The sequence below is a fragment of the Scheffersomyces stipitis genome, chromosome 1, assembly GCF_000209165.1.
Source record: "Scheffersomyces stipitis CBS 6054 chromosome 1, whole genome shotgun sequence".
NCBI lineage: Eukaryota > Fungi > Ascomycota > Pichiomycetes > Serinales > Debaryomycetaceae > Scheffersomyces > Scheffersomyces stipitis.
The window spans coordinates 627,069-641,372 of NC_009068.1; the positions used below are offsets into that span (position 1 = coordinate 627,069).

Consider the following 14,304-nt stretch of genomic DNA (forward strand, 5'->3'; position numbering starts at 1 on the left):
TATTCAGTTCCAGAACAGCAATATTAGCCAAGGCAGGAAAAGACCCACTTACTGGTGTCTCAAAGTCGCGTTTTGCCAAAGCTTTACCATTAGAAGAGTTTCTCTTTCGCCAGAGAGTCAAGTCGATATATAGAGATTTGATTAGAATTGTATATCGCAACCACGAGAAGATGGATCTCATGCATTATATCAGGGCAGAGTTCAAGATCAACGAGGCAGAAACGGATTTGAACCACCGTAGGTATCTCTTGAACTTGGGGCTCAAAAAGATAAACGAGATGATCTACATGATGGGAATACGATCCCCCGAATTTAAGTAGGGTTCTATTAGTGTAATTATGGCTATAAGTTACAAGTTTCTGTAGAAGGAGCCAGTGGATTCGCTGATGGATTCATGCAATAGTCCGAAGCTGTCATCGATCTCACTGGTGCTAATGTCAATGGGGAAGTCTCTTACATCCATCGTAGATTTGATTTCTTCAAGCTGCTTGAGCTCAGAGTCAACAATATTGATCTTCTTCAAGTCACGAGCCAATTGATCCAAACACGTCTTTAACTCTTGGCCAAGTGGATTGGATAGACTATATCTTTTGACCAAGTAGTTCGTGATTCTAATAAACTCGACCAAGTTAATAAGGTTGTGGTTCAACTCCCACGACAAAAACGAGGATGGAATCAAAGTTGACCTGAGCTTGTCGATCTTCAAGTTCTTCAACAAGAAGTTCAAGATCGATTGTTGTTCTTTTGTATTCAACTTCTGCTTGAAAAATCTCAACACATTGACATTGAGCTTATCCACCAACGTGTCAAAGGGCAAGGTTGCTTTATAGTTAGAAATAATCTTGTTGTACTGCTTCAAATACTTGTTAATAATTTCTTCCTTATCTTCGTAGATGATTAAGTACTTTAATGCTTCAAGACGAACCAGGTTGTCATTAACTTGGTTCTTGCTCAAGGGCAAGCTCAACAAATCCGTGTTGAAGAATTTTCCTTCGTCAGCCAATCCGAACTTCCATTCGCTCTTGAAATCTCTGTTATCTTCGAATTCATCAGTACTCAAAATCTTCGCTGAATTGTTCTTGAGATGATTAACAAAATAGGTGATGTAGCCTTGATCTCCAAGAACCATTGAGAACTTAAGGACCATTAATACTATAGCCTGTTTTGAAATCGAATTATTAAGTCTCCTTCCAAAGTTTATGAAGGAGAAAAGTTTATTGAATACTCCTTTTTCAAAACCTTGGAATACGCTGGATTTCACTTCGTCGCTAGATGTCAAGTAAAAACGGAAGATATTGACGATGTTGGTGAGATGTTGCTTTGAAGGATTAACAGTGTACAAGTAATGACTCAATGTATCGTGTTGGATCATCTTGATACTCAACTTTTGGTAGTTGTACATGATCAAATTGGTTGTGTTCAATTGTGAGTACAATTTCATAAGCCATAACTTCAACTTATGGTTGTACTGGTCATTTTTCAAAAGTTGTGATATGATCGTGATATTCTTGATAATATTCTTGATTGAGCTGTCAGTAGATAAATCTATAATTATCGAAATGATTGCCAATTCGTTGGCAGGATTGTTGTCGAACTCTCCACCTCTAATGTTTGTATTGTCTTTGAAGAGATTGAAGATCTTCCAGTTGGTGGAGATGTACGATTCAATGTCAATAGAGTCCTTGTTGAGCATGAAGTAGAATTTCTGGTTGTTTATCAATGATACTAGGTCGTTTGTAGTTGAAGGATTATTAGCTAAGATTTCATCAGTAGATATCTGGACGAGCTCAGCGAATTTCTTTCTATCTATTGTATCGAAGTAATTCTTCAAGTCGTAGAAACAGGTCAATTTACGGTTGAATTTGATATAGTAACTTTCAATAGAAGCAAACGAAGCTTGTTCGTAGAGAATGGCCAATTCTACAGCAGCCAAAAGTGAGTTCCTGGTGGATGGCTGCGATTGGATGAGTGTGAAAGTCTCACTGAAAGAATAGTTCAACTTCTTTGATGCCTTCAAGAGCAATAGCCAGGTATTGAAGTCATTGAAGTCTTCTTCAAAGATCAACTTCTTCGAGTAATCATAGAGTTTTTGAAAGTTTTCCGATTTCTGCAAGACTTCAAGATACATAATCTTAAGATCCAAATCGAGATTGAATGTAACGTCTTTTTCGATAGAACTTATAATTGTCTCGTAGTCTTTGTTCAACTTCAAGAAGTTGAAATACACGAACAACTCTTGTGTGTTTTCAAACGGCTTCAAGTCTTCGATCAAACGGAGTCCCAAAGTCTTGAACAAATCGGACTCCTTATCACTGAGATCGGCTCTCTCTTTATTCGAAAGTAACAAAAAGTAGCTGAACGAGTTCCAGAACTTGTAGAGCCTCGAGGACTTGTCGCTTTTAGACAAGTTGACGAAGATCTTGTTGAACAAACGCAAATTGAATTTGTCTATAGACCTCTCAAACCATTCCTTGATCAATGAAGTGTTGGTAGGGTACCTTTTGATGACATTTTCGTAGACCAAATTTGCTTCCTTCTCGTAGCCGAGTTCGGAGAAGTAGTCGCTCAATAATGCTACAGTCTGCGGTTCATTTGGGATCTTTTCCATCAACTTCAAGTTGGCTTCGAGAGCCTGTTTGGTCTTGCCTAACTTGTGTAGAAGCTGGTTGTTCAAGGCATAATAGTAACTTCTTTGAGGAAACTTCTTGATTTTTTTTGCCAAAAGTGTCTGGGCGTATGCATAAGACCCCTGGTCGATCAAGTCAAGAATCTCAGCATCAGAGTCGGACATCTTGTGGAGACAGAGAACCTGAGAGCAGATGTTGAAAAATTTGAGGCCTCGAGTGAAAAATCCTTAACTATGGACGCACTTCCCAGTAAATTAACTATGGAGATTGGGCATTATGCAGATTTGGAAAAAAGGATCGGCCCCTAGAAAACTTCCATCGCTTAACTATGCGCATCAGAATTTTTTATGGAGAAGAGCATAAAGAAGAGCCGAGTCTGAAACCACCGCAAGAGTAGTGCCACATTGGTTTATCTTTTGGTTCTTATCTTTACGTCCTCCGATACAATCTCTACAATAAGTCTATAAATAGATAAAAAAGTCGTCAGACCAATAATGACAAATCATGATGAAATATTGCTCTAGTTTTCAGCTCTTGGCTCTTGTTTCAGGAGAATGTACTTTCGTCAAAAGTGAAATCGCCAATATAGATAAGTGAATTGGTTTCGGTATTCTGTTTGTATGCGTATACAAGAAAACGTTGCATTTTGCAATCAAACCCTGAAATCGGCGCAGCCGAAACTCGCCTTCAATGGGTTCTTCTGGAATGCTCTATCTACTAATTCATTTGATGTTCTTGAGAGTCATCTTCTACATGTCTAACTATGGTCCCCCGCCTTTGGCCCCAAAGATGAGTCCTGCTGTCAGGCACAACGTGCTCTGGTCAGAAGGGAAACAGCAATAATACATCAATAATCTCACAGAAGATCTCGTATTTAGGCTCCATTTAGGGATCCGGGTTACTGGCATCGAGTCCGAAGAAGAGCCTGGTCCTGAGATTTCGGCCAGCTCCGGCACAGCCCGAATCACCGACTCCTTATGTTGAAGTGTGAAAACGGCCGAGTCCCGATGGCGACATAAAGTCAAGAAAACGTTGGAAGAAGATAATCCAGTCCAATTAAATGATCACCAATTGCAAAAGGATTAACGAACGACCCTCGGAACTAGCCTACCGTATCCTGCACCTGCATGCATATTTTCAGAAAACTGTGATGAGGAATGGAAGGCAGGCAGAAAATAATGCGTTTGACATTTTCCGCACCGCAGCAGACATGATGATTTAGATTAGCCCACACTCGGATCTGTGATCCAGAACATAGGCGATGACTATGGCTACCCAGATGATACGCTGAGAGGGCCAGTTTAATTGGTATATGGGTTGGCTGCCACATTTACACCTTACCCCGCTGGTGTGTGGCGGCCGCTAAGAAATCCATTCATTTTGCCTTGCCCAGAAACTGCTCCCCATGGCAAGCCTGGGCGAGCTTGTAGAACCGTCTTGTCACCGGAAGGTTGGTCCGCCAAGAGGTGCAGAATTAAAACCAGAGAAAACTCATAAGTTGGAATAATAGATGGCACACAAGTGATGCAAAATGCCATGGAAACGAAACAGCGAAGGAAATGAGCTCGCACTTCCACACTTTGTGAGTTCGGCACAGCTGTGTAATAATATATGGCTCCATCGCGCTCAATCCTTTCGAAAGAAGACAGAAGCTCTAAGGGCACACCTTCCCAGCTCCGATTGCCATCATGGATTCAATCCATATTCTCTATACTGTACAGGCTGCCAAGGGGGTCCTCCATATGGAGGGATGGTGTCTTGGGATGGAGTCTTGGAATGGCCTTTGATCCTGTCTGTGGATCCATACCACCTTAGCTAAGAGTTGCAACATCATGTTTCTTGGCCGTGCATTGCTTTTTGTGCAGGCGGCATGTGTGCAGCATGCAGGCTGCATGGTGGAGATTGATTGTTAGACTCTTTCCGCCCAGCAACCATGTGTAGATAAGCTCCCATTGCAAATAACCGTACTTTTTAATTTATGTCGGCGACGTTATTTTCTTGACATCAGATGGGCACACCAGAACGATAAGATAACATCGACGACTATAAATAAGACGTCATCCCCTCGTATGCCAGACTCCGATGTCCGAAGTCACTCTTCACCAGTACTCCAATAATAGCGATTGCAAAAACATTCCATTTTGCACTGCTAAGACATTTTCATAGTTAACTACTATTCTGTAAGTGTCACTACTATTTTTCAAATTTATACCATTGACGTATAAGTTCATTAATTCAACTATATTATTTTCATAACTGACAAATGTCAGCCATTGCACACTCCAGCACTATAGACAAAAAGAGGACCGGAAATGAAGATGGGCACTCCATAATTTCTACCTCGTCTGGCGGAGACCCTGGGTTCCAGCCGTACCGTTTAACTGCGGCAGAGCTTGCGAAGAGGCTTAATACCAGCATTGAAGATGGTCTTACCCCTCTTCAGGCAGAGGAAAACCTCAAGAAGTACGGAGCCAACAGTTTGGGAGACGGCGAGAAAATCTCATACACCAAGATTTTGGCTCATCAGGTATTCAACGCCATGATCTTGGTTTTGATCATTTCCATGATCATAGCCTTGGCCATCAAGGATTGGATTTCTGGAGGTGTCATTGGGTTTGTCGTGGGAATCAACATCTTCGTCGGTTTCATCCAAGAGTTCAAGGCTGAAAAGACCATGGGTTCCTTGAGATCCTTGTCTTCTCCAACAGCCAGAATTACCAGAAATGGTGACGATACGACAATTCCTGCCGAAGAGGTCGTACCTGGTGATATTGTCCACATCAGAGTTGGAGACACCGTTCCAGCCGATCTCAGATTGTTTGATTCCATGAACTTGGAAACAGACGAAGCCTTATTGACTGGAGAATCGTTGCCAGTAACCAAAGACCACAACGAAACGTACTTGGACTTCACCCAGCAAGTTCCAGTGGGTGATAGATTGAATTTGGCTTACTCTTCTTCAATTGTCTCCAAAGGACGTGGATCCGGTATCGTTTATGCTACCGGTTTACAGACGGAAATTGGAAACATCGCCAGCTCTTTGAAGAGCGACACTGGGCTCATCAGAAAGGTTGACAAGTCCAACAATAGAAAACCCAAGAAGAGTGAATACGGAAAGGCTTTCTTCGGTACCATCTACGATATTGTAGGTAACGTCTTGGGTATCAACGTCGGAACTCCTTTACAGAGAAAATTATCGTGGTTAGCTATTTTCTTATTCTGTGTCGCCGTAGTCTTTGCTATAGTCGTTATGGCTTCTCAAAAGTTCAATGTGAACAAGGAAGTTGCCATTTACGCTATTTGTGTGGCTCTTTCTATGATTCCTTCAGCTTTAATTGTCGTTTTGACAATTACCATGGCTGTAGGGGCACAGGTCATGGTTTCCAAACATGTTATTGTCCGTAAGCTCGACTCTTTAGAAGCCTTGGGAGGTATTAATGACATCTGTTCCGACAAGACAGGGACCTTGACCCAAGGTAAGATGATTGCTAAAAAGGTTTGGTTACCTACAATTGGAACCCTCAATGTTGACAACTCTGATGAACCATACAACCCAACTGTAGGAGACGTTCGTTATACGAGATTTTCTCCCAAATTCATTAAGGAAACAGACGAAGAAATAGACATTAATTCTCCTTATCCAGATGACCCCAAGCCTCGCAACTTTCACAACTGGTTGATGACAGCTACTATGGCTAACATCGCTACTATTCACACTTCCGCCGACGAGGAAACAGGTGAAACCGTATGGAAAGCCCATGGAGATGCAACTGAAATCGCAATTCAGGTCTTTACTACAAGATTGAACTACGCTCGTGACTCGCTTACCCATGAATACGACCATATCAACGAGTTTCCTTTTGACTCTTCTATTAAGAGAATGTCAGCCGTCTATAAGCACATTGAATCTGGTGAAATCAGAGTTTACAGTAAAGGTGCTGTAGAAAGATTATTAGGCATTTGCACCCAATGGTACGGCCATGATGATGATTCAGACAAGTTGTATGATAGTCAAGAACCAATTCCCTTGACCGAAAGTGACAAGGAGTTGATTGAAGAAAATATGGCTGCATTGTCATCTCAAGGTCTCAGAGTTTTGGCTTTTGCTACCAAGAAGGTCGAAGACAAGGAGTTGGACTTGAACGACAGAGATCAAGTTGAAAGCGATTTGATCTTCCAGGGTCTTATCGGCATCTATGACCCTCCCAGAATTGAAACCGCAGGATCTGTTAAGTTGTGCCACAGAGCTGGTATCAATGTCCATATGTTGACTGGTGACCACCCCGGTACTGCTAAGGCTATAGCCCAAGAGGTAGGTATCTTGCCTCACAACTTGTACCACTACAGCGATGAAGTTGTAAAGGTAATGGTTATGACAGCTAACGAGTTTGACTCCTTGTCTGACGAAGAAATCGACAACTTGCCAGTTTTGCCTTTGGTTATTGCCAGGTGTGCTCCTCAGACAAAGGTCAGAATGATTGAAGCTTTACATCGTCGTAATAAGTTCTGTGCCATGACAGGTGACGGTGTTAATGATTCTCCATCCTTGAAGAAAGCAGACGTTGGTATTGCTATGGGCCTTAACGGTTCTGATGTCGCTAAGGATGCTTCCGATATTGTCTTAACTGATGACAATTTCGCATCCATTCTTAACGCTGTTGAAGAAGGAAGAAGAATGGCAGCCAACATTCAGAAATTTGTCTTGCAATTGTTAGCTGAAAATGTTGCTCAAGCTCTCTACTTAATGATTGGTTTGGCTTTCATCGACAATGCCGGATTATCTGTTTTCCCATTGTCACCCGTAGAAGTATTGTGGATCTTGGTTGTCACTTCCTGTTTTCCAGCTATGGGTTTGGGTCGTGAGAAAGCTTCAGATGATGTCTTGGAACAACCTCCTAATGCCGAGATCTTTACCTGGGAAGTTATCATCGATATGCTTGCATACGGAATCTGGATGGCAGTCTGTTGTTTGCTTACTTTTGTTATCATTGTCTTCATTGACGGAAACGGCTACTTAGGTGTTGACTGTAACTCCAACAGCTCGAATCCTGGTACATGTGACTTGGTCTTCAGGGGAAGATCCGCTTCGTTTGCTACTATGACTTGGTGTGCATTGATATTGGCCTGGGAATGTATCCATCCTACTAATTCTTTATTCCGTATGAGACAAGACACAGATCACCCATGGTGGAAGCAGACTGCCATAGATTTGTGGAGTAACAAGTTCTTGTTCTTCTCTGTCATCGGCGGTTTCGTTTCGGTTTTCCCAGTTGTCTACATTCCTGTTATCAACACCAAAGTTTTCTTACACAAGCCTATCGGCTACGAATGGGGTGTTGCTGTGGGTCTCTCTGTCTTGTACTTGCTTGGAAGTGAAGCCTGGAAATGGGCCAAGAGGGTTTATAGACGTAAGGTTTCCTACAAGGCTAAGAACCCTGAATACGAATTGGAAAGAAACGACCCATTCCAGAAATACGCTTCTTTCTCTCGTTCCAATACCATGGACAAGACCGATTACTTAGTTTAGATTCACACTGCTTTGCATTGTTTCATTTCTATATTTCATTTCTATGTTTCATTTCTTGTGGTTCTCTATATTCCACATACGTTAGAGCATTTCTATTTTTTAGTTTGATTTTCATCCCATCTATTCATTTACTTTATAAATATCCACGATAATAAATAATCAATACAAAATAATTCTTGTAGTCTATCTTAATCTCTGGTCCTTGACTTCGAACTGGCCACCTAAATGTGATGTGTTTCCAAAGGTCTGTATGGTCCCATGGCTGGTATCCTTATTGATGTCAATAACCGTGACCGAAGTGTTGAATGGAACCTTCAAATCATGGGGTTCCAAAAATTTGCTTAGTTGGTACTTCTTGTCCTTATACAAATAATTTGTGAATCCTGTAATCACACCTCCATGGGTGCAAAGAAGCACGTTCTTACTGTTACGATTCAGCTTGATGACATGCTGCCATTCCTCATCGATCCTACGAAGTAACTGGACCTTTGTTTCGCCCATGTTGCGGAAATTCTCACCGTATTTGGCGAGAGCATCCTTCAAGTACATGCCTTGAACTATTCCCATTTCTCGTTCTCTCAAATTGGAAGTGAATCTCAAAGACTTCTGCTCGTCTTGACGCTTTACTATCTCAGCAACAGTATTGCGACATCTTATCAAATCCGAAGATATGAACTCATCGATGTCTATCTGGGAAAAAAACTCTCCAACCTTTTCTGATTGATCCTGCCCAACCTCGTTAATGTCTATGTCTAAATGGCCCTGGAGAATCTTCTGGACATTATGGTCCGTTTGGCCGTGTCTAACCACAAAAATACGGAGAATTTCAGGATCCTCATTTGACACTACGTCTATCGTCATGTTCTATATTTCTAAGTATGTAATTCTATCAGGTAAAAAGAGAGACGAACATGAAGAAGTATTTAAATCGTTATCAGTTCATAAAAACGTCATTGCTCTGTATGCATGATTTTCTGAGAGTAGACTTTTTGACTGAACATGTGCATGATGCTTTCCGAGGGTTCGGAAGAGATACATTTCGGATCAATATAGTAAGTAAGACATTCTACAAGATGCTGATACTGGAGTAAGTCTATTAGTTTATTTAGGGAGTTTTGGAGCTATGTCATCTATAAACTCTATCGTGATCATATAAATACTTATCGTCAAATCATACTAATGGATGTGGTGGGCCTGTTTCTTGAACTCTTCAAATACATCTCTCTTGATCTTGTAACCGTGCTCATCTACGTCAGGAAATTGAGCGTTCTCTACATGTTCACCGTAGCTGGTCAACGCCTCAACTCCTTTGGTATAAAAGTCCTCGTAGGCACGGACAAACTTGGGCTTGTGGTTCTCTTTATTACTCTTCATTCCGAGAATGTCAGAGATCACGAGAACTTGCCCGGAAGTAAATGGACCGGCACCAATACCAATGGTCGGAACGCTCAAGTTTTCAGTGATGTACTGAGCCAATTTGTTGGGAATACACTCTAGCACAATGGAAAAAACACCAGCTCGTTGGAGGTCAAGACACTGCTTGTATATACTGACAGCATTTTCAACAGAGTTCCCCTGAAGCCTGTAGCCTCCAAGAGCGTTGTGTTTTTGGGGAGTAAGTCCAACATGGCCCATTACAGGAATTCCGACCGTGGTCAACCGGTTTACCGTTGGCAAGATGAATTCATCTCCTCCTTCGACCTTGACACCTTGAATCTTACCGTGCTTGATAATAGTCATGGCCGTATCCAAGGCTTGTTCCGAGGACTTCTCGTACGAGCCAAATGGTAAATCGGCCACGATCAAAGACGAATCATTACCTCTTTGGACTGACTTCACGTGATAAAGCATCTCTTGAAACTCCAACTCGTTAGTGTCATCAAGCCCCAACGTAGTATTGGCAAGAGAGTCTCCTATCAAACAAATGTCGATACCGGCATGATCAACCATCTTGGCGGTTATGAAGTCGTGTGCTGTTACGACGGTAATTGGCTTGGAGCTAGCATAGAACCTGTTGATATCGGCCACAGTCTTTCTAGCTGTGCCAGTGTAGGAGGATTTGGCAGAAACACTCAGGCTGAATGTTCTTCTGAAGATTTGGACTCTGGAAGACATAGCAATACAGGAAAAGGGGAAATATAGTTACAGGATAGGTGTAGTCAAGCTCTGGATAATTTGCACACTCAGTGAAAAATTCTGTTAATTTGATCCGAACGAGATTTTGTAGGTGAAAATGGACAAGAAGAAACACTTAAACGACGGTATCACTATTTATACTATTCGATACATCTACTGGAGTACGCCGAATACTTGAACTATCACAGGAAGAGTAAAGGTGTCTAAACGAAGACAAGAACAATACTCCATTCTATACGACTGTACGATGGAAATGACAAAAAAGATGAGTCTTCAGCGAGTGAGCAAAATTCGGAAGTAGCTGCAAATTGACTAAATCCGATAACCATTTACAATCATTGTATATAACGTAGCCATATAAAGATTGGTCATGATCCGAGGATTGGAATTACAATCTAGAGAGAATTGTCTATTTGGTAAATTTTGCAGTCGCCATATATGTATAATGCACAAGCAACGGTTTGAAGCATCTACTACATAGAAAATCTTTCAAGAGAACATTCTTGGTGCTTGCGACATGAAGATTAATCCGTCCAAACATAATATCCCGTAATTAAGTTTATCAGAATTCTTAATCACCTATTTCAGATATCTTGCAACCACAGACCTTCCATTAGTAAGATTTATATCCCAGCGTGTATATATTAATGCTGCCGCACAGTCGGGACTTACCCGCATCCAAGTGACGTCGGCCCATGTCTCTTATTACTTCTTCAATTGTCTTTAGGACATTGCAAAAACCAATAGGCACATTCTACAGGCCCAGCAACCCTTTGAAAACCGTGCTCTACGCCAAAAACAGACTCAATTGCTTTAAGTACTCCACAATGCCATCTTTCGACAATTCTTTCCTTATGAATCACACCTGTCTCCGTATCAAGGACCCTAAGGTGCTGATCCCATTCTACACTGAGAACTTTGGCTTCAAGCTTGTCAACACCTTCAAGTTCGAGACTTTCACATTGTACATGCTTGGCTACGAAACCGAAGAAAACAAGCACTTGAACTGGTCTGCACGTCCAGGTATCCTTGAATTATGCCATAATCACGGGGTTGAAAACGACCCCGAATACAAGTTGAACCACGGAAATGGTACTGAATTCAGAGGTTTCGGCCATATCTGTGTCACTGTCGACAACATCGAAGTTGCCGAAAAGGAATTGCTTGCTAAGGATGTCAAGTTTCAAAAGAAATTGTCTGACGGAAGACAAAAGAACATTGCTTTCGCCTTGGATCCCAACGGCTACTGGATCGAATTGGTTGAAAACGGAATCAATAAGAAAGATGCTACTTCTGACAAGGCTTCCTATAAGTTCAATCATACCATGATCCGTGTTAAGGACCCAAAGAAGTCGCTCGATTTCTACAGAAACGTCTTGGGCTTCAAGTTATTGTCTACTTCTGAATTCCCAGAGGCCAAGTTTACACTCTATTTCCTTGGATTCGAACACGATCCAAGCTACACTGAGAACTCCGAAACCAAGCCTAACCAATTCTACAGAGAAGGTATTGTTGAATTGACCCACAACTGGGGTACTGAATCCGATCCTGAGTTCAAGGGCTACCACAACGGTAACAGCACCGAAAACGGCGCTATTCAAGGCTACGGCCACACCTGTGTCAGTTGCAAGGATCCAGCTACATTCTGTAAGCAAATTGAAGAAGAATACGGCGACAAAGCTGATTGGTCTTTGAAGTGGGACCAAGGTAATATCAAGAAGATCGCTTTTATCAGAGACCCAGATGGATACTCTGTTGAGATTTTGGGCCACGACTTGTTTGCAGACCAATAACTATCCCTGAGCCATTTGTAAGGAATTAAGTTGAACAAATGACCATTATGCTTTTTAAAATGGTGACAAATCCATGAAATCAGTGACGATTAACGGTTTTGCGGTCATTTTTTAGCTGAATTTCATACATTTACGAACCAGTAAGCTCTTCGTTACCGAAACTACATTATTTCCTATTATCGATATATATATTTCTAATAGAAAGAGCAGTGCCTAGCCTAGGTGCTTTACTAATCTTCCTGTCTAATGTCAAAATGAGTTTGGCTGAGAAATCCCGTTTGGCGAGGGGCAATAATTTTCCAGTCGCACCGATGTGCCGACAAAAAGCAAACCAATCTTAGTAATCTGCAAACCTCTGTAAGCGAAAATATATAAGTAGGGAGAAATTCAACTTCTTCAGCAGAAACCACACTTTTTGTTTTCTATTGCATGCTCTCAGCAGTATTCAGACGACAATTCTCCGTATCCAGAATGGTTTCCCAAGCTACAACCGAAAAGGTCAAGACCTTGATCAAGACCAAGCCAGTCTTCATTGCTTCCAAGGTAAGTAGAAATGTTCGAACCTGAAGATGTGAAATGAAAAGTCAAAAGAATGAAAAGCAACAAGAATGAAAAGCAAAAAGAATGAAAAGAACGAAACTACTTGTGAATTTGATTATCAAATGAAAACCGATAACATGTTATTGTTGACGATACAGAGTAATTGGCTTCAAACTTGATAGCGAACACTCTATCCAAGTATGAGATGCTATTTCAAGTTGATTGTTCCCAATTATTGTAATTGTTGACTAATTTCACGAACTTTTCGAAGACATTCCAATTATAAGACATTTACTAACGAAAGCAGAGTTACTGTCCTTACTGTAAGGCCACCAAAGCTACCATTGGTGCTATTACCCAAGAAGCCTACGTCATTGAATTGGACGAAATTGCTGATGGCGCAGAAATCCAAGAAGCTTTGTTCGAATTGACTGGCCAAAAGACCGTTCCAAACGTCTTCATTGGTGGAGAACACATTGGTGGTAACTCCGATGTCCAAGTGTTGAAGTCTCAAGACAAGTTGGACGATAAAATCAAGGCTGTCTTGTAATTGCAAAATCCCTTCGTTAGATAACTAATATATGTGAAATAAGTGTTAAAGAATTGTAATTCATGGCCACTGCTGTAAGTTCCGGAAAGATTCGGTAAGCTGATATGATTCTGAGATCTGCAGTTTTAAGTTGTAGGTTCGGCCGTTCTGTATTAGTCTGCACTGTGTATCAAATATCAGAAAACTCGACTTGTATTATACTCTCATAAATAACAATGGAAACAGTCCAGGCAGAACATACGGAAGGTTAAGTTACGCTTAGAACCGACTAATAAATTCAGATTAGATTGTAGCTACAGCTCTTGAAGAACCGGAATTCATCTGAAACCTCAGCTTTCCTTGTTGGCTCTACCAGCTTTCACAGTGATTGTCTAGATCCAAATCTGACGGATAAATCTGACGGATAATAACGAGTGATTGAATTGTGGAGACCCTTGGAGAATGGATACAGAGCAGGTAGACAGTTGTACTTAATAGTGAATGGAACTGATCTGATGTATACCATTCTATGACTTCAGGATTTCGAGAAATATATTCCTCGGTATAAGAATTTCCCTAATTAACAACTTCCAAAATCTGAAAACCGTATAAGTATTTCCCGATGTGGCACATCTTCCTCTAACACCATTATTTCTAGAGATCTCTGGTTGTGGTCAAAGTTACCGATTTTGCAGCCAAAACTGGGCGCGGCTCAGGAGTATATAAGTAACATACATTTCTCTTTCCGCTTATTTCTTATCATCACTCTTTTTCTGAACTTTCGTAAAACAGATCACTTTCTGAAATCCAAAGACATCACCCGGAATCTCTGCTAATAATTCTTTTCTTGCAAACAACACCAAAAATGTTCTCTATCGTTTCATTGCTGTTGTTGGTATTGTCAGTTTACTTTTCGTTGGCTAACAGATGTGCTCCATTTCAGTATATTCCAGGAACAGATATCTGGAAAAACACAACTTGCACCTTGAATCCATCATCTAATTGGAATGAGGCTTCACAGTCAGTGAAGTTTGCCTACGACAACCCTTCTTTCTTTGATTGGCTTCAAACCTGCGATAGCCAAGACAAAGGAATCGAGTCCCTTGAACTAGGAGGTACACCCCTAGAAGTTCTACTTCAATTAGTGACTCA

The 14,304-nt window shown here is 41.2% G+C and overlaps 6 protein-coding genes across 6 annotated transcripts; 3 read left to right on the forward strand and 3 right to left on the reverse strand. All coding sequences in view use genetic code 12, as the record gives it.

Annotated features, from left to right (window-relative positions):
* Window positions 1-349: 349 nt before the first annotated feature.
* MDM20 (Mitochondrial inheritance and actin cytoskeleton organization protein) lies at window positions 350-2,791 on the reverse strand (the record flags this gene model as incomplete). Its single annotated transcript, XM_001387721.1, has 1 exon — window positions 350-2,791. One exon carries the CDS (start codon window positions 2,789-2,791, stop codon window positions 350-352), a length of 2,442 nt encoding a protein of 813 aa, XP_001387758.2.
* A 2,033-nt stretch (window positions 2,792-4,824) lies between these two features.
* Window positions 4,825-8,318, forward strand: ENA2 (P-type ATPase involved in Na+ efflux). The gene has a single exon (XM_001387314.1). It carries the CDS (start codon window positions 4,891-4,893, stop codon window positions 8,152-8,154), a length of 3,264 nt encoding a protein of 1,087 aa, XP_001387351.1. The 5' UTR covers window positions 4,825-4,890; the 3' UTR covers window positions 8,155-8,318.
* A 19-nt stretch (window positions 8,319-8,337) lies between these two features.
* GPM1.3 (putative phosphoglycerate mutase) lies at window positions 8,338-9,015 on the reverse strand (the record flags this gene model as incomplete). Its single annotated transcript, XM_001387722.1, has 1 exon — window positions 8,338-9,015. One exon carries the CDS (start codon window positions 9,013-9,015, stop codon window positions 8,338-8,340), a length of 678 nt encoding a protein of 225 aa, XP_001387759.2.
* Window positions 9,016-9,330: 315 nt separating this feature from the next.
* On the reverse strand, window positions 9,331-10,269 carry ECM31 (protein involved in cell wall biogenesis and architecture; the record flags this gene model as incomplete). Its single annotated transcript, XM_001387723.1, has 1 exon — window positions 9,331-10,269. One exon carries the CDS (start codon window positions 10,267-10,269, stop codon window positions 9,331-9,333), a length of 939 nt encoding a protein of 312 aa, XP_001387760.2.
* A 741-nt stretch (window positions 10,270-11,010) lies between these two features.
* GLO1 (glyoxalase I) lies at window positions 11,011-12,328 on the forward strand. Its single transcript, XM_001387315.1, has one exon. It carries the CDS (start codon window positions 11,118-11,120, stop codon window positions 12,081-12,083), a length of 966 nt encoding a protein of 321 aa, XP_001387352.2. The 5' UTR covers window positions 11,011-11,117; the 3' UTR covers window positions 12,084-12,328.
* A 226-nt stretch (window positions 12,329-12,554) lies between these two features.
* On the forward strand, window positions 12,555-13,173 carry PICST_37445 (predicted protein; the record flags this gene model as incomplete). Its single annotated transcript, XM_001387316.1, has 2 exons — window positions 12,555-12,626; window positions 12,931-13,173. The coding sequence occupies 2 exons, from the start codon at window positions 12,555-12,557 to the stop codon at window positions 13,171-13,173; spliced, it is 315 nt and encodes a 104-aa protein (XP_001387353.1).
* Window positions 13,174-14,304: the final 1,131 nt, after the last annotated feature.